The 21,047-nt window shown below is 41.5% G+C and overlaps 1 protein-coding gene across 1 annotated transcript in view; it reads left to right on the forward strand.

Annotated features, from left to right (window-relative positions):
- Positions 1-1,436: 1,436 nt before the first annotated feature.
- The window catches only part of ofd1 (OFD1 centriole and centriolar satellite protein), a 58,940-nt gene continuing 39,329 nt past the window's right edge, over positions 1,437-21,047 (forward strand). Inside the window, exons 1-6 of the mRNA XM_084311578.1 lie at positions 1,437-1,453; positions 10,138-10,245; positions 11,667-11,800; positions 16,673-16,846; positions 17,184-17,290; positions 20,544-20,663. Of these exons, the coding sequence (XP_084167704.1) occupies positions 11,675-11,800; positions 16,673-16,846; positions 17,184-17,290; positions 20,544-20,663 (527 nt within the window). The 5' untranslated portion in view covers positions 1,437-1,453; positions 10,138-10,245; positions 11,667-11,674. The remainder of the gene's footprint in view (positions 1,454-10,137; positions 10,246-11,666; positions 11,801-16,672; positions 16,847-17,183; positions 17,291-20,543; positions 20,664-21,047) is intronic.

Here is a 21,047-nt window from a genome sequence, read left to right on the forward strand (position 1 = left end):
GAAGTATTGTGGTGCTGCAGCGACTTCTGACCTACAAATCCTATACTATAGACTTAAATGGGACATGTACTATAAATGTCATTTTTCAGTCTCTAGCATTGTATTATAGTAATAGGAGTTAGTATCAATGTGTTTTAGTGTCTAAATACCATATTGGCGGATTGCTCTGATTCAGCTCAGATAATTTCCTGCTCCAGTAAATTAGTCCATCCTGATTTGAAGGCCTGAGTCACGTCATTCAGGCTCTGGGTAGAAGACAGTGATGTGATTGGCTCTGTGGTTGTAGCTAATGCCCGCCCACAATCTACTTCCTCATACTGCGAGGCAGTGAAACCTGACACCTCTGCATACTCTGGAGGGAGAGAGAGGGAGACGGAGAGAGAGAGAGGGAGGGAGCACTTGGGGGGGGGGGGGGGGGGGGGGGAAGGGAGGCTGCCACAAGCTGCCGCAGGGAGAGAAAAAACGAAAGGAAGAGACGGCCTGTCTTTTGGCCTGTCTTTTTTCTCTCTCTCTCTCTCTCTCACCCCCCCCCCCCCTCCACAAGCTGCCGCAGGGAGAGAAAAAACGAAAGGAAGAGACGGCCTGTCTTTTTTTTCTTTTCTCTCTCTCTCGCACCCCCCCCCCCCTCTCTCTATCTCTCTCTGTCTACCAGTCGCAGACTGTGTGGACTGACTGTCACTCAAAGTGCTTATGGGCGGAGCCAGGCCATAACAGCCTGAAATCTTGAAGCTGGAAAATGATGGTTTTGAGTACTTGATTAGAAATATAAAACAATGCATTTTTTTGAAAAAAAACCTTACAGATGTCTTCAATAGACTAACAGGAATTGTGTAAAGTTGCCCAAATAGTGCTAGGAATAGCAGTACATGACCCCTTTAAAGATCTTAAGGCACAGATCCTCACAAAAATCACACCGTGATCATTTTGAGTGTTTTTCAATGAAAATGAGACTGATAACGCATAAATCATCGTGAATAATATCGCAATTGCAATGTCAATTAAGCACAATTAGATATTTTCTTTTCTACTTTTAACCCCAAAATCCACCTGTCAACACACACACCCATGCGAAAAGGTCCTCTACGGATTGCCCCCGGGAATTTGACGTCTGCTTACCAAGCTCGATACAAGAGCACTGTATGAAACTTTCTGCAGATTACTAGGATAAACTCAAATGTGAAATACAGGAGAGACTGTTAAACGTCTACCGTTGTACCCCTGGTTTGTAACTGATATCCTCTAATCGATCTTGGCAGGTTTTTACAACCGAAGACCTTCTCCAACTTATGAAAATCAGTCCACATTCAACACTTTACAGATCCCTGGTAATGTAACATCATTTAGAATATGATTTTTAATCGACAAAATGGAGAAGAATAAGTCTGTTACTGTGCTGATTATTATTGTCATTTGCCATTTTCACAGACTTCAAACAAACAGAAGGATAAAAAAGGTAAGCATTGATTGATTGAATACTTTATTTTGACACAATCGTAGGACAAAACATTTAAAAGACAAAACAATAGACTTCCGGTTTTAGCACAACATGTAGTGCACGCATTTTGCAATTGCTCCGCTCCCACCAACGCTAATTTCGTTTAAAAACATTATTTGGACAGTAAAGAAAGAGAATAGACCACATCGTATGTATTGTTAAGACCCTCTACTAACCATATCAAAAGACAAAATGGTTAGAGGTAGAAAGACGACAGAGAAAATAACTACGGCAACTTCAACGGCGCAGGACGTAACAAAACGAGGAAGACACGTCCTAACCGTCGCTGGTTCTGAGCCGACGGCGACAAGCTCCGAGGAGGAGAAGGAAGAGGACAATTTACCGGGATCATCGATTACGGTCCCCGAAAGAGAGTTAATAGAGACCAACATAACAGAAGGTACAGAATCAAGCTCCGTGAAAGCGAGAGCAGCCAGATATATGGATTCCAACGTCACTGCATCTATGCCGCTAACTGAAGAAAGCAGTACTACCACTCCACTCGACTTCAACACCACCACTCCACCCGACTTCAACTCTCTGACTATCCTGATAAAAGAACTGATGGTCGCTGATAAAGAACAGATGGTAGCTTTCAAAGCACACGTTGAACACATCGATACTAAATTCGAACAGGTTATGAGAGCGATCGCCGATCAGTCCTTGCGAATCACGACAGTGGAGAACACGGTGAAAGAAATTACACATGCAGTCAAGGCGAACGAAGGTAGCATGACAGAGATGGGAGAAGATATGGAAAAAGTGAAAGAAGAACTCCGGAGAGAAATAAAAGAGCTTAAAAAAGAAGCGATGGAGAGGCAACTAGAAACCCAACGTTACCACAGGCGGAATAACATCCGCATTGTGGGGCTTGATGAAGCAGTGAACTGCGAAGATACCAACTTTCCAATAGTGTTATCAACGATTTTGGATAACACTGATCCAAACAAAGTGCCAGAAGTGGAACAAGTTTACAGAATCGGTTCCCAGGGGCAAAGTATCAACGGGCCGAGAGTCATCATTGTCACTCTGCGGAAAACTACAACAAGGGATGACATCATCAAATATGCTCGCAACCAACGTGGGAAGCTGAAGTATGGTGATAAACCAATATTTATCTACGAAGATTTGAGCAAAGAGGCCATCATCCGACGTCTACCATACAAAGATGTGATGCAAAAGCTGTACAAAGCCGGCTACAAGCCAAGGCTATCATATCCGGCGCTGTTATCATTCTTGGGCAATAACGGCCGCAGGTCAGGTCCATATACACCTATTGAAGCTGAGGATTTCCTGAATCAAAATGGAGCAAATAACCCAAAGCATGACGAAAATGCCGGAAACAGTTAAGCCTCTCTCTCAATATATACCAGTGTTGGAATGACTTTATTGTGTTCATCAATAAAGTCATTCCACCAGTGTTGGAATGACTTTGTTGTGTTCATCAAAGTAGCAAACGATATGCAAGCCGTCTATAACAAAGTGTACTGTGTATAATACGATTCATAATACATTATAATTTCAGTCTCTGGTCTCTGAGGGGACAAATAAATATCATTGCAAAAAGATCTATCTGGAATATTCTGGGTTTATCGCTCAAATGCCCTGGGTCTCTTAGATCATTCTGGAAAGTAAAAAAGTCTAGGCACTAGTATATTCTACAACCTTCTAGAATATAAGGCACCATGACAACGAAGCATACAACTCTAACAATAACATTCGGTGTGTATACACGTAGCAGATAATAAATTAAATGAAGTTCAATCAGTCCTTAATAATACGTTAAAAATTAACCACACATAAACGTATGAACACAGCAAGGTTATTCTAACAATTTAAGTAATCACTCCATTAAAGGCACATTGAAGCGCTAAAAGGCGCTGCTTTTCTATCTTATCTAATCAGTTAAATCGGTTCTAGTGGCTTCTCCACGTTGATAATTATTTATCTCTTATTCCTTATCTATATCTTTCCATTGATTTTTATTTTATTTAATTTTTTCTTCTCATTACTCTATATTTTTTAAATATATTTTAACTTACATTGTTCTTTTCCAATGTTCTTCACATTAAGGTGTCAATATTACTCTATATTTTTTAAATATATTTTAACTTACATTATTCTTTTCCAATGTTCTTCACATTAAGGTGTCAATATTGCTCTACAATCTTTTCCTTTTTTTCCCCCACACGTTAGTGGAGGGTTTAAAGGAATATGTCGATAAAAGTTTATTCTCTTTTTTTATTTTATTTTTTATTTTTATTTTTATGTTATTTATCACAATACTTCATTACAGTAAGGGAAGGTGCAAGACCAAAAGCGACATTCTATTGCAATAGAATGGAAATGTTAGATCCTATGGCAATTAGCATAGGAAAATTAGGATTACAATGCTCAGTTTGGGCAATCCGGTGGACCATGGGAGAAAGTCAATCGCGGAGGATGTGTTCTTGGAACACAGGCATGTTCGACTTTCTGGGTGAGGGGAAAATAGGGGATTTTTATTTGTATATATATATGTTTTTAAGCTCAGCTCTCAACGGGACCTCATTAATTGGATGTACATCTATTGTAGCTTCATACTCCAGAAGCATTACCAAAAACTACACGAAAACATGCATAGACTATGGCTAGTTTGAATATAATGGTATGGAACACCGGTGGGATAAACAAACAACACAAGCGCAAAAGCGTGCTCACACTGATGAAAAAAGAACATGTGGACGTGGCTCTATTAAGCGAAACGCACATTTTAGAGGGAGACATAAATACGTTAGCGGATAACATATACCATAATATTAGTCACTCTTCTTTTGCTACGAGAACTAGAGGGGTAGCCATAGTCGTCAGACGCAAATTAAATATCGAATTGAAAGGGGTATGGTCGGATGCTGAGGGGCGCATAACTATAGCTAGGATTATACACAATAACAGGAAAATTGCATTGGCAGCGGTATATGCCCCGAATTTGTACGAAGTGGGTTTCTTCACTTCACTAACAGGAGAAATGTTAAACCATCCCGAGTACTCATATATAATAGGTGCGGATTTTAATGCCATTTGGAACCCAAGGATGGACAAAACTTACCTTTCCTTCTCCAGCGAACAAAAGAATTCATCTAAAGCATTAAAAGATTGGTCGAAATCAACAGGAGTAACTGATTTATGGCGTTCACTTAACCCCATGACCCGCAAGTACTCCTGTCGTTCGGCGAGACACAACACACTATCCAGAATTGATTACGTCTTTGCATCCCCGAGAATATTTGATAAATATGAAGTGGAAATGACACCCAATGCGCTATCAGATCACTGCTACTTAATCCTGAAAGCAACATTTGGTACACTATCTGCCCGGGCCCCAAGATGGCGTTTTAATTCGATGCTGCTTAACAACAAGGAATTCATTACACAAATTAAAGAAGCTCTCACAGTATTCCTACGGGATAATGCTAACTCGGTGCAAGATCCCAGAATATTATGGATGTCGGTAAAGAATATGATCAAGGATTTCTCGGATAGATTTACCTCCATATTGCGCATAAATCAAAACACAAAACTGTCTGAAATGGAAACGCTTTACTCAACGCTTTTTAATTCTTTAAAATACAACAACTCTACTAGACTAGATAACCAAGTTAACATTCTAAAGACAGAGATCAAAGCAATGTACAGACAAAAATCGGAATTGCAAATACGCAGCACAAGACAACAGCAGTACTTCCAAGGTTCTAAACCTAGTCACCTATTAGCCATGCGACTAAGAATTAATGCAAAATTTGCAGATATAACTGCCATTAGGAAACAACAAGCTCTAGTAACAGAACCCAAAATAATAAACGATACATTCAAAGAATTCTACTCCGATTTATATAACTCAGAAACGACCTTTGATCAAGACAAATTAGACACATATCTTAATCAAATTACTCTCCCTAAACTTACGGAGGAAGACGCTAAACAGTTAGAAGTACCGATCACATTAGAAGAACTCAAGAAGGCCATATCCGGAATGAAAAACGGCAAAGCTCCGGGAATTGACGGTATCCCATCAGAAATGTACATTTCTTGCTGGGACATATTTGGACCCTTATTACTAAATATGATCTTATACTCAGTCAAAGAGGGAAGCTTCATTGAACACCAAAATACCGCACTCATTTCAGTTCTTCACAAAAAAGACAAAGACCCCACTGAGTGCGGTAGTTACCGTCCTTTAAGCCTCCTCGGAACCGATGTCAAACTGTACTCTAAGATATTAGCCATCAGATTGCAAAAGCATATGACGTCTTTAGTTCATCCGGACCAAACAGGCTTCATAAAAGGTCGCCTGATCAATGATAACATAAGGCGAATACTGCACGTACTAGATACAGACAAAGAGGACATCACACCTAAGGCGATACTATCCCTGGATGCTATGAAAGCATTTGACAGGTTGGAATGGTCGTTTCTATGGGCAGTATTGGAAAGGATGGGGTTAGGAAAAGGTTTCATTGATATGATTAAAGTACTATACAAGGACCCATCGGCCAGGATTACAACAGGCACATTCATCTCCGATATCTTTCCGGTATCACGCTCAGCCAGACAAGGTTGCCCTCTTAGTCCCGGACTATTCGATCTATCATTAGAACCTTTAGCACAATTTATAAGACAATCCCAACACATAGAACCAATAGTAATCAAGGGCACACATCATAAAATTAGTTTATATGCGGACGACGTAATATTGTTCATGCAAAACCCTAACAACACATTGCCGCTTATACTCAAGTTGATAGAGAACTTTGGTGATTTATCGGGATTTAAAATAAATTGGCCTAAGTCGGCTTTTCTTCCTCTTAACACCAGTGCAAAAAAAGAGACAACCCTCCCAGGTGCGATACCCATGGTCAAACATTTCAGATGCTTGGGTGTGGAAATATTTCCCACCATAAGACAAACGGTGAAGCACAATTACACAAAAATACAGAACAAAATCAAAGACGACCTGGACAGGTGGGCAAAACTTAAAAACTCAGTACAGGCAAGGGTATCAATAGTTAAGATGGATGTATTACCAAGAATTAATTTCTTCAGCTCAATGCTTCCGTTACCTCCTCCAGAGGGCTACTGGAAAAGATTACAAACCTCCACATACAAATTTATTTGGAATAACAAACCACCTCGCATAAAAAGATCCACCGCACAGAGAAATAAAGCAGACGGTGGCATGGCAGTCCCAGATTTTTTACAATATTTTAATGCCTTCACATTAAGACCATTGAAGAAGATATGGTTTGACCCCGAGGCTTTGGTATCTTGGAGAAAATTAGAAGAAAACATAGTAGCCCCACAGAGATTGAAAGACATAGCATACACTAAACTTTCAATCAAGCATTGTGAGCGAGAATTTGGCCCAATAATTACCCATGCAATCAGGACATGGCGGGAAACACAAAGGAAATTTCCTAACCCTCAAGTATGGCATAATCACACTCCCATATTCAATAACAATGCTCTCTTAATGGGAAAACGACCTATAAGATTCCCTATATGGGAAGAGAGAGGCATACACTCATTAGGGGATATTTTTAATAACAAGGGCCTCTGTAGTTATGTCGAAATATGCATAAAGTTTAACCTCACCGAGTCCACATGGCTTTTTTACATACAGTTACGACTTTGTATGAGATCTCACGGTGTTCCATTACTCATACCAATTGAACACCACAGATACCACAAATTTTTCTATGAAAGAGATACATTGGGAGGTTTTGTATCAGGTTTTTATTATCAATTACTAACGTCCTCGTATGAAACCCTTCAACTAGACAATGTCTGGAGGAGGGATATACCAGACCTGGAAAATGACTTTGATTGGCAAGGAGCCTGGGCAAATGTCCGACTTACATCAAGGAACCCGGATCATCAACAAATCAATCTGAACTATATTCACAGGACATACTTGACTCCTATAAGGCTGTGCAAAATGGGGCTTATACAAGACTCCAAATGCTCCCAATGTACAAATGGGGACGAAGGAACATTTATGCACATGTATTGGGACTGCCCACCAGTTAAGGCATTCTGGAAAGATGTGTCCCAACAATTATCAATACTCGTATTTTGGAATATACCTGTACACCCCGCGGTATTGCTATTGAATGATGTTTTTGAGTTTGCAGTGAATCCACAACTAAAAAGATTGGTTTTATCGGGTATCACAGTAGCTAAAAAACTGATCGCATCACGTTGGTTTCAACCGGAAAAAATGTGCCGGAAAGTGTGGTTTCTTACATATCTCGATGTGATATATCAAGAAATATCTACAGCAAGAATTCTGGGGCTCAATGAATCCAAAATGTCAATGTGGTTAGAAGTGGTGGAGAGAATAAAAGCTAGCCTATAATGGTAGTGTCTGGTTAGGAGTGAGGGATAATGGAGGTACTATCCAAGAGGGGGTCCGGGAGGGGGGGGTTTGAGCTGGAGCATATGTGTGTAGGGTTTTAGAAAATAGGTATTAGGGGTATATTATATACTAACATTTATATAATTGTAACTTCGCTGGATATACACTGTATACGGTTAAAATGTTATTATTGACTATTTTTGTTTTATCCTGTTTCTGTACTTGCATATATTTAACCACCTTTACTGAAAGTTTCATTATACATTGTGTGTTGAGTACTGACTTTTAATAAGTTTTGTTTTGCAATAAAAAAAAAAAAAAAAAAGACAAAACAATAACGGTGTCAACAAGCTGGTAAAAAAATTCACTGTATTCTCCTTTTACAAACGATTGCAATCAACCAGTCACTGACATAGGGCTGGGTGATATGGAACACATAAGGGGTGGGAATCACCAGAGGCCCCACGATATTATAGTATCATGATACTAGAGTCACTATATGCAGGGTTCGCACAAGGTCCTTGAAGTGCTTAAAGTTCTTGATTTTTTTACACTAAAAAAGTCAAGGCCTGAAAACAGCAAATTTTTTAACAAGGTGCTTAAAAAGTCATTGAAATTCAAATCAACCATTCGCATTGAAAGTTTTGTTCATCCATGATCAAATTGTTCTGAATCAAGAAATTGCATTATTTTTATTTTAAAGTGTAACTAATTGTCGGAAATAGGTTTTAAGCCATAAATATTGGATCAAATTTTTTTTCTATAAAAAAACAGTTAAAAGTTAATTGTATCCTTATACAAATAGTGCTTGTGAAAGTACTTGAAAGTCATTGAATTTCATTTTGCAATGTCTGTGGGAACCCTGCATACGATAATATTGTGATATTGCAATTTATTACCTTTTTAAAACTGCAAATGCTCCACATTGGAAAACTCTGTCAACATCTGCAATAGAAATGTATTTATTTTAAATTGTATTTATTTATTTGAGAAATATCGATACTTGGTGTCAGAGTATCGATATAGCTTAATATCGGCATACAAAATATCACTACACTATGCCGTATTGATTTATTTCCCCCAGCCCTAGAACAAATGCAATATCACTATATTCAAAAGGAGTTTTTCTTTTTAATATAATATATATCACACACACTTATATATATATATTAGAGGTGGGCATAGATTAATTTTTTTAATCTAGATTAATCTATTTGCAATCCTGGATTTAATCTAGATTAATCTAGATTAAAATGGCTAAAAAAAAAAAAAAAAAACCTGCCGAAGGCATTCAAAATATGTGTGTTCTACCCAAATAATGACCAGAAGTACGTCCTTACTTTTTCTTTCCTCCTTATGTTTCTCAGGCCAGGTGGCCCATTACACCATGAGCCCATCTCCCGTTTCCAAAATGCATTACAGACTGTTTGAAAAAGCTGTTTTGCTATGATAATTGGTAATGAAATATCAAAATAATGTTCAATAAGATGTACTTGTGTTTAATAAGTTGTTTTATTCAGAAGTTAACACAAATAAATAATATTACCAGTACAGTACAGTATCTAGCACTCTCAGGAGCAAAACAGAAAGAATCATTTCAAACTTGAACTATGTGACATGGGATGGCTTGAATCAACTGCTCCAGTGGAGTTGCTCAGTGGCCAATGGTGTCAACTGTGGTTGTACTGGGCAGCTCCCAGGTGTGAATGGAACTGTGTGAATGTGAAGCAGGGCGTTCCTGAAAAAGAGCATCTGTGCTCAGCGAACCTACCCTGGGTAAATAAAGGTAAAAAAAAAAAAATTATTTTATTTAATTTTTTAGATTAATGCGTTAATTATATTATTGCGCGATACTAGTATAGCGTTAACGCAGCACGTTAACGCCGTTAACGGCCCAGCTCTAATATATATATATATCTTAGTATGGAAAATCATGTGATATAATCCAATATCTACTCCATCATATTGGACTGTGGGGTACTTGGAAATGTGATATCAAGTCATTTTCATTTAACATTGTCAAATACTTCAGATATCATTTTGTGAGAAGTCTTACTTGATATTAACTCGATATTTACTTTTCATTATTCATTTAGACGGCAAAATTGTGCATCACGGCTCACAATATTGAAAATGTCCCACAATACGATAACCCAAATGGAGGATGAATGATAAATATCAGTATACTGCCCAACCCTACACCTATGCCTGATCATTGGCACACAATTATTTTTCTTCTGTCCTCCAGGTTTCCTGATAAGACTTCTAACAGAACTAACAGATCATTATATCCATGGGCAGCGCTGTGATGCCGACACTCAAACCACCAACACAGCAAGTTACAGAGAATCCCTTGGTAAGATAAAACACTCTCTCAAATTGACCCATTATACTACACATTATTCATGACCTTCAATTACTTTTATGTATCTGTAATGTAGGCTGTGGTACTTAAACTTTTTTTTTCTAACCCCATCTGACTGAGATGATTTCTCTAATAATCAAGAAGCAGTGAAGCTAGACCAGCACTCTCAGGTTCAAGTATTTAATGGCAGCCTGAAACAAACATGTTTCGGAATTACATATTCCTTCTTCAGTGTTATAGCTTGCACTGAAGAAGGAATATGTAATTCCGAAACATGTTTGTTTCAGGCTGCCATTAAATACTTGAACCTGAGAGTGCTGGTCTAGCTTCACTGCTTCTTTTTTTATATAATACTTAATGGGATTTCAGCACCCAGTGTAGAATCTTGAGAGCGCGGTCTAACTTGACATTCTCTAATAATCACACACACAAGCCACTTTTTTTTTTTTTTATCCACTTTTTCTCCCATTTTTCTATATTTTCTCCCATCCCAATTTCGTATCATCCAAATCAACCCTCCCCTGTCACGGACGCTGTTTCTTGCCTCCCACAAGCCGGCTGCAATGTGGACTAAGTCATACATAGCACAAGTCCCCTCCGGTACTTGAGGTAACAGCAGTCGCATCTTTTCACCTGCGCAGCTCGATCTCTCAGTGGCGAGGAGTAGCGCGTGGGAGGCTCACGCTGCCCCCGACACTTCCTGATTCTACTGCGCAGGCGCACCAACCGATCTGTAGGAGTCGCTGTCCACAACGCCCGATCCCCACCCATCAGTTTCCCACCCCCTAATACGGCCAATGTGTATTAGTGCGGACGACCAGCTAAACTGAAAGCAAATGTGGAGCGCTGGGCTCGAACAGCCCAGCGCCTTGCCCACTACGCCACGTAGCCGCCCACACACAAGCCACTTCTTTACTTTCACAAGTAATACAACTGCTACTGTAAAATGACTTGTTTGTCATTTTGAAAAAAGTGTTTTAATTCCCTAATGACTTGCATTAGTTACTCAGCTGTCATATTGTCCCAGCACAAATATTTGTAGGAGAACACGGTTGCAGTGGAGTAGTTGGACACGCCTTCCCAGAAATAAGCTCTTACTGTGGTGCTAAACCAAAAAAAACATATACTTCAAAAAACAACACCCAAAGATGTGTGTTAGCACTCACCAACCTTGAGAAAGAGGACACGGACAGTGCCCCAGTTTCACCAAACGAAACGTGCTAATGTGTTGGTCTACTCGTGCTCTGATGAGGGCTAACTAGGCTGATGGCCAAAATAAATAGGTGAAACCGAGGCACTGTCCTTTTTCTCAAAGTTGGTTAGTGATACCATACATCTGTGGATGTTGTTGGTAGAACACTTTGAAGGTTCTTAAGAATAGACTTGGTTTGAGCTATTTTTCTGTTTCACAGTTGACAAGATGAAGATGATTGACCAGGAATACGAGAGCCATAACAGAGGGGACAAGTGGGTTTCATATGAAACTAAACTTGCTGCATACAGAAAGGACATTGAAGTACAGGTTCAGGCAGAAATGAATGCAAAGGTTTGTCTCTTTTTACTGCAAATACTTTGAATGGAATAACCTGTGGGACAATATTTCTCAAACTCAGGCCTGGGGACCAGTGACAGCTGTGGGATGATGCTGAGCGGTCTCTGGTCTGGTTAACAGCTGTGGGATGATGCTGAGCGGTCTCTGGCCTGGTTAATAGGGCTGCACGATTAATCGTTTTTTAATCGAAATCGCGATTTGGAATGATGCAATTATCAAATCGCCAAGCCTGCAATAAAAAAATATATATATATATTATTTTTTTTTTTTTTTTTTTTTAACCAGGAAGTCCCATTGAGATACAATATCTCCTTTGCAAGGTAGACCTGGCCAAGATGACAGCAATAACATTTGCAATACATCACACAGCAATAAAATGTGCGATACATCACACAAGAACATAATAAATGTGCATGTATACAATACATCACATGTAAACACAAAGCAGAATAGTCTACATGATAGTAAAAGTGTATAATACAGGGTAATACAGTAATTTTGCAGTTGGGACCCGACTACAGAAAGCAGCAACATTCTTCTTGTACATTTTCTTTTAAATATGTTATAATCGCATCGCAAATCGCAATCGCAATATCTGTCAGAATAATCGCAATTAGATTATTTCCCAAAATCGTGCAGCCCTGGTTAACAGCTGTGGGATGATGCTGAGCGGTGTCTGGTCTGGTTAACAGCTGTGTGATGATGCTGAGCGGTCTCTGGTCTGGTTAACAGCTGTGTGATGATGCTGAGCGGTCTCTGGTCTGGTTAACAGCTCTGGGATAATGCTGAGCGGTGTCTGGTCTGGTTAACAGCTGTGGGATGATGCTGAGCGGTCTCTGGTCTGGTTAACAGCTGTGGGATGATGCTGAGCGGTCTCTGGTCTGGTTAACAGCTGTGTGATGATGCTGAGCGGTCTCTGGTCTGGTTAACAGCTGTGGGATGATGCTGAGGGGTCTCTGGTCTGGTTAACAGCTGTGGGATGATGCTGAGCGGTGTCTGGTCTGGTTAACAGCTGTGGGATGATGCTGAGCGGTGTCTGGTCTGGTTAACAGCTGTGATGCTGAGCGGTGTCTGGTCTGGTTAACAGCTGTGATGCTGAGCGGTGTCTGGTCTGGTTAACAGCTGTGGGATGATGATGCTGAGCGGTCTCTGGCCTGGTTAACAGCTGTGTGATGATGCTGAGCGGTGTCTGGTCTGGTTAACAGCTGTGATGCTGAGCGGTGTCTGGTCTGGTTAACAGCTGTGATGCTGAGCGGTCTCTGGTCTGGTTAACAGCTGTGATGCTGAGCGGTGTCTGGTCTGGTTAACAGCTGTGGGATGATGATGCTGAGCGGTCTCTGGCCTGGTTAACAGCTGTGTGATGATGCTGAGCGGTGTCTGGTCTGGTTAACAGCTGTGATGCTGAGCGGTGTCTGGTCTGGTTAACAGCTGTGATGCTGAGCGGTCTCTGGTCTGGTTAACAGCTGTGATGCTGAGCGGTCTCTGGTCTGGTTAACAGCTCTGGGATGATGCTGAGCGGTCTCTGGTCTGGTTAACAGCTGTGATGCTGAGCGGTCTCTGGTCTGGTTAACAGCTGTGGGATGATGATGCTGAGCGGTGTCTGGTCTTGTTAACAGCTGTGGGATGATGCTGAGCGGTCTCTGGTCTGGTTAACAGCTGTGGGATGATGATGCTGAGCGGTCTCTGGTCTGGTTAACAGCTGTGGGATGATGCTGAGCGGTCTCTGGTCTGGTTAACAGCTGTGGGATGATGCTGAGCGGTCTCTGGTCTGGTTAACAGCTGTGGGATGATGCTGAGCGGTGTCTGGTCTGGTTAACAGCTGTGGGATGATGCTGAGCGGTGTCTGGTCTGGTTAACAGCTGTGGGATGATGATGCTGAGCGGTCTCTGGTCTGGTTAACAGCTGTGTGATGATGCTGAGCGGTCTCTGGTCTGGTTAACAGCTGTGGGATGATGCTGAGCGGTGTCTGGTCTGGTTAACAGCTGTGTGATGATGCTGAGCGGTGTCTGGTCTGGTTAACAGCTGTGGCAGGGTTTCCGTTAGAAAAAATTGTTGCCGGTCTCCGTGACCTGCAAGATTTCAATCTACCGGACAAATGAGATTAATTCCGGTCATAGTTTATTGAGCTTTAAAACAATTGAATAAAGAATGTCATCCTCAAGGCATGTAGATTTATAATATTATTACTTAAAACTATAGGCTACTTTTGCGTATACAGTCATTAATATATTCCAAATAAAATAAGTCCCTCGATACTCCGTGCTGCTGCTGACTTGAAATAAAATAGACCGCGTATGTGGGCAGTCGGTCCGACACTAAACAGCAGTCTGTTATAATCACATTTTTATGAGCTAACGAATTCCGTTATATTGGACATTTGTATTAATTATATCAAGCGAAGAACTGAGAAATTTTGCAGAGAGACGGCAACATTATCGTGGGTTTGCGTGATGTATATATCCACCTCCCAACGACTTGGTGCTGGTCATAATGTCCGGTGAAAACAACTTCCTCCAAGCACAACTTGACCACCCGAACCGTACCAAAACAGGCCAAAATTAAATAGCCCATGCGACGAACGATTCATTACATTCGTTTCATCGTTGCTCCACCAAGCAGCCGGTCCAACAATGAAAGCTGTTATCAGCGCGAGCCGGCCGCAGTTAGTTTGCAAGAAGCATCCAGCTGCAGACCCGCAGAGCAGCTTTCCAGGTCTGGGGACCGCACTGTGCCAGCAAAGCTGGTGGGTTCTGTGGGTCTGCAGCTGCATGCCTTCCGCAAATCCAGCAGCAAGCTCTCGCTGAGCGAAGCAACGACAACAAACGCAATGATTGTTTCGTTCATCGCATAGGCCACCCAACTCCAGCCCATCCAAATACAATTCAAATAATCAAACTGTGCCCAGAGGGAACTATTTTCACCGGACACTATGACCGGAGAGATTAAATATGTCGGACTTCAACAGATTTTGCCGGCCAAATACCGGTAATTACCGGCTAACGGAAACGCTGAGCTGTGGGATGATGCTGAGCGGTGTCTGGCCTGGTTAACAGCTGTGGGATGATGCTGAGCGGTGTCTGGTCTGGTTAACAGCTGTGGGATGATGCTGAGCGGTGTCTGGCCTGGTTAACAGCTGTGTGATGATGCTGAGCGGTGTCTGGTCTGGTTAACAGCTGTGTGATGATGCTGAGGGGTGTCTGGCCTGGTTAACAGCTCTGGGATAATGCTGAGCGTTCTCTGGCCTGGTTAACTAACGTTGAAATTGTTTAAAAAAAAATTAGTTTCATTTGAAGTGGTCCCTGAAGGAGGTAACATTATTGCTCGCCAGTCCCTGAGACAAAAGGTGAACAGTTTGCTGGTCCCAGAGAGCTGTTCTAGGACATAGAGTGGTGGTCCTTTATTCCAGGCCTGTCATCATCGTCCACACACCAGCGTTTCCGTTAGCCGGTAATTACCGGTATTTGGCCGGCAAAATCTGTTGAAGTCCGACATATTTAATCTCTCCGGTCATAGTGTCCGGTGAAAATAGTTCCCTCTGGGCACAGTTTGATTATTTGAATTGTATTTGGATGGGCTGGAGTTGGGTGGCCTATGCGATGAACGAAACAATCATTGCGTTTGTTGTCGTTGCTTCGCTCAGCGAGAGCTTGCTGCTGGATTTGCGGAAGGCATGCAGCTGCAGACCCACAGAACCCACCAGCTTTGCTGGCACAGTGCGGTCCCCAGACCTGGAAAGCTGCTCTGCGGGTCTGCAGCTGGATGCTTCTTGCAAACTAACTGCGGCCGGCTCGCGCTGATAACAGCTTTCATTGTTGGACCGGCTGCTTGGTGGAGCAACGATGAAACGAATGTAATGAATCGTTCGTCGCATGGGCTATTTAATTTTGGCCTGTTTTGGTACGGTTCGGGTGGTCAAGTTGTGCTTGGAGGGAGTTGTTTTCACCGGACATTATGACCAGCACCAAGTCGTTGGGAGGTGGATATATACATCACGCAAACCCACGATAATGTTGCCGTCTCTCTGCAAAATTTCTCAGTTCTTCGCTTGATATAATTAATACAAATGTCCAATATAACGGAATTCGTTAGCTCATAAAAATGTGATTATAACAGACTGCTGTTTAGTGTCGGACCGACTGCCCACATACGCGGTCTATTTTATTTCAAGTCAGCAGCAGCACGGAGTATCGAGGGACTTATTTTATTTGGAATATATTAATGACTGTATACGCAAAAGTAGCCTATAGTTTTAAGTAATAATATTATAAATCTACATGCCTTGAGGATGACATTCTTTATTCAATTGTTTTAAAGCTCAATAAACTATGACCGGAATTAATCTCATTTGTCCGGTAGATTGAAATCTTGCAGGTCACGGAGACCGGCAACAATTTTTTCTAACGGAAACCCTGCCACACACTCTAGTGCGGTCAGTCCAGCTCATTCCGTTTGACCTCATTAAGCATAAAAGTGCTTCAGAAAGTACTTTTGCTGTTGTAGTCAGTCGTCAAATATTTACAAAGAAAAAAAATCCATCCTTATTTTCCCCCCATTCATAGCAAACATGAGAGTAGATGTGACATCTACAGAAAGTAAAAGGCTATTGTTGTATTTAGTATATACATATCATTAACTGATTTGTGTTATTTATTTATTTAGTTTTTGATTGAAGTATTCTGTCATTTATGTTTTAAATAATTGACCTCAGAGGTCAGTGGGGTTCCCGAGGGCCCCTTTTGGGAACACGGACGGTCGCCCCTGTTGTGAACCACCATTCTAGGACATAGATAGGATATATTATATAACATGTTATTATCTGTGCTTAGGCTTTCATGCTCCGTTGTTGTATCTATGTGTTTCTTACAGATGCAGCATTTTAAAGATATGGAAATAGCCAGGGTAAAGATGGAGGAAAAAACTGAATCCCATAAAGAATTTGAGCGGCTGAGACGGGACACGGAGAGGACGTATGAGCTGAAGGCGGAGGCGCTGAGCAGCAGGGAGAAACACGCCATTGAACGTTTACAAAAACAGCAAGAGGTATAGTTAAATTTTTCCTTTTCCCCATTTGACGAAACAACTTCCAGACACTTGAGATGAATGCAGTTTTAATATGTTCATGCAAAGCGAGTTTCTTGCTTATGAAACCATTATCTGAGCAAAGAGTTTCTTAACTTTTTTACATTATATACCAATAACTCATGGTCTTGGTAAAAAATACTTTTGTATAGTAAAACTTGTGTAAATAAAAATAAAACGATATACAATTATAAAATTCACATATTGGCAGAATCCCAATGTTGATGATATTGTTCCTGACTGGTATAATGTTGTATCCAAAAAGTAGTTTATTTAAATGTAATTCTCTCTCTTTCAGATTGAAGAAAAAGGTGTCTTTATGCAGAGACAATCATTGTTGAAGGAAATTGAAACGGTGCGCAACAGAGACAATGAACTGAAGTTCAGGTTGGAGACTTTTGAAAAGTAAGAGTATTTCATACCATCCACTAGAATAAACATGGAATATTACAGAGATTAGAGCGGCTAGGTGGCGCAGTGGGAAAGGCGCTCACCACCAACGCAGGAGATGCTGGGTTCGAGCCCAGCTCTCGGCGTTGCTACCAGCTTGGCTGGTCGTTCATACTAATACAATTGGCGGTATTAGGGGGTGGGAAGCTGGCGGGTGGGGATCGGACGTTGTGGACAGCGACTCCTACAGGTCGGTTGGTGCGCCTGCGCAGTAGAATCAGGAAGCGACGGGGGGCGGCGTGTCCCTCCCACGCAGACCCTCGCCGCTGAGAGATCGCGCTGTGCAGGTGAAAAGATGCGACGGCTGCCTCCTCGAGTACCGGAGGGGACACGTGATGCAAGGCTGGCTTCGTCCACATTGCAGCCGACCTGTGGGAGGCGTGGCCTAACAGCGTTCGAGACAGGGGAGGGTAGAATTGGACGATACGAAATTGGGGAAGGGAGAAAAAGTAGATACAAAAATATATATATTAGAGATTCATTTAAATGCAGTTTAAATGAATAAAATTGTTGCCATATATTGGTCCTGGCATTGAACAGGAATGTGCAACAGGCAGCTCCCAGGAGTCCAGACGACCAGTGTTTCCAAACAGGGCTTATGGTAGATTGTTGATCTTCTCGGTGCCACAGTGGCCTAGTTATAGACAATAGTGATCTTTAAATACTTAACCTGCAAACATTTCACCTATTTAACTTATACAATCCAGAAGCCTAAAACGGCAGGGAGGCTTCGCAACTACCCAATTTCTTGGTCTACTATTGAGCTGCAAATATTCACAGCATTCTCTATTGGAGTCATTCCCATTACGGACTCTGTCGGCGGGTACCGGCATGGGTGGACATGGAAAGGGCATCTTGTTCTAGAACATCCTTACAATCCTTAGTTTGCTCTCCGCTCCCAGTCACAACCGCCCCAGTACACCAACAACCTCTTAGTACAACACTCCCTCCGGATCTGGTCCCGGTTCAGAAAACACTTTGGTCTCCACGCCATGTCACCGTCGTCACCTGTCCACACAAACGTCCTTTTCCCTCCCTCTATGGTGGATGAAACCTTCAGCAACTGGTCTAAGAATGGCATTCTGAACATTTATGATTTGTATCAAGACGGTTCATTTATGTCTTTCACACAACTGTCCCTAAAGTTTAACTTACCAAAAACAAATTTTTTCAGATATCTACAGATACGTGCATTTTGTTAAGAGCAAATTTGACCAGTTCCCCCATACACCTCCAAAAACTTTGATCGATCGCATCTTGGAGGTGAAGGCTGTAATCAAAGGCTCAATATCTAAACTATATAACATCATATCCCTATCCCTACCCTCCTCGGTATTGGCTATAAGACAAAACTGGGAGTCCGATCTAAATCATCAATTTACAGACAAAGAATGGGAAAACGCTCATTGTGCCCGGCTGCCCGCCATTCACTGATACAGTTCAAGCTCCTCCACCGTCTATATTGGTCAAAGACTAGACTGGCGAAGATAAATCCAGGCATGGATCCCACATGCGACCGGTGCCACCAAGCCCCTGGCTCACTTATTCATATGTTTTGGCATTGTCCAGTACTGGCCCCTTTCTGGACTTCCATTTTTAAATCTTACTCGGATATATTTTTTTATGAATATTGACCCATGCCCTCTTATTGCACTATTTGGTTTAACACCGGAAAACGCTGCAATATCTATTGGGCAATCCAATGCCATGGCCTTTGCCTCACTCATTGCCAGACGCCTCATCCTATTCAACTGGAAGGCAGCCACTCCCCCTTCACACTTACACTGGATGAGGGATGTCATGTCTCTTATACATATAGAGAAAATCAGATTTACAACACAAGGCCACACAGATATCTTCCACAAAACATGGCAGCCCTTCCTATTTCATTTCAAAACCCAAATGACTCCACCCAAACTTGGGACCCCATGACCCCCCTCCTCCCCCTATCTACCTTCATGACACTGCTAGCCCACGCATGGCTGGGGAGATGGCATTGTGGTGGTCTGCTGAGGGTGTTAAATCTACTTTCCATTTTATTTGTTTCACCATCTGGAAATCACGCTACCAAAATGGAGAGTATCATTTATATTATATATTATTATATATATATATATATATATTTTCCCCCCTTTGCTTTCTTTTAATTTTCCTTTTTTTCCTTTTTTTTTTTTTTTTTTTGCGTAGCTTGGTCTGCCACATCTGTACCTTTTGTTTAATTATCTATATTTTTTATTTCTACTTTTTTTTTTTTTTTTTTTTTTTTTTTCATGTATGTTTGTCGTCGCCCTCACTGGGTGGGATGGGTGGGATTAGGGGATAGGAATGGGGAAGGAAATGGAAGTTGTATAATTTGGATAACTGAAATGTATAAATGTACTAATTCTTCCAATAAAAAAAGATAAACCTAAAACAAACAAACAAAAAACGTATACAATCTTGTTGTAACTAAGAGATTTGCTGGAAAGGATGATCGCTTTTGTGCATAGATCACTAGATTTATCATTAATTATATGTATTTCATTTCCTGGTTGAAAGCAGATGACATTGGCGAAATGGATGTTAAATGTCCCATTAAATACTTAAGCTACAAATTTAGGACTGTTCTAACAGCACAATATTGATGTAACTAAAATATTCGCTGGGGGGGAATGTTTTTAATGCATAGCTCAATTAACAAAAAAAATGGTTTGTGCTGCGGATCCTTTTAAATGCTGCGAGTACTCGACCATTCAGAATGTTCACCACCCCCAAAGTTCCTGCACTTCAGAAGTCCTCCCCCCCCCAGAGCAGGGAAGTTTTGGGGGGTAAAATCAAGTAAAATATTGCCCTGGAACTTCTGCTTAGACCCTGGTCCCCATGGTGGAAACACAGTTTCTCAAGAGGTCCCTAGTTCCTGTGCAAAGTCCCTGTGGTGGAAAAGGGGCTAAACTGTGCTAGCAAGACATTCCATGGAAATTCAAAGGACAAATGTAGAAACCCTTTCCCCCACAATATGATAGTTGTCTGGTGCATGAAAAATAACCAAATCAAATGTGAAAATGTCAAAGTATCCACTTTAGAACTATTCCCCCCACACACATATTTCCTCTGCACCTATATATTACCAACACATCGGTCAAAAACGTATTTGCAAGGAAAGGAAATCCTTGTGTGCAAGATAATCCTCTATGGACAGATGGTGATACTCTGTATTTCTTGACGACAGGACGTGTAAAATCCATGAGGAGAAGGTGAAGTCCATAGAGGAGCTGCTGAGGAGGAGAGAGCTGGCTGTGAAGACGATGGAGGACACATATGACCAGAAGCTACAGAATGAACTCTCCAGGTGCAGTATTTCCACAGAGGATCTGAGGTTCTATGTAGCAGAATGACCTCTCCAGGTGCAGTATTTCCACAGAGGATCTGAGGTTCTATGTAGCAGAATGACCTCTCCAGGTGCAGTATTTCCACAGAGGATCTGAGGTTCTATGTAGCAGAATGACCTCTCCAGGTGCAGTATTTCCACAGAGGATCTGAGGTTCTATGTAGCAGAATGACCTCTCCAGGTGCAGTATTTCCACAGAGGATCTGAGGTTCTATGTAGCAGAATGACCTCTCCAGGTGCAGTATTTCCACAGAGGATCTGAGGTTATATTATCATACTGGCCATCGCGTCTTGCTCTTTGCCATTATGAGATAACTCTTATCTCCTAGCACCTACTGTGCTCAC

The sequence above is a fragment of the Notolepis coatsorum genome (assembly GCF_963971535.1).
Source record: "Notolepis coatsorum genome assembly, chromosome: 3".
Classification (NCBI taxonomy): Eukaryota; Metazoa; Chordata; class Actinopteri; order Aulopiformes; family Paralepididae; genus Notolepis; species Notolepis coatsorum.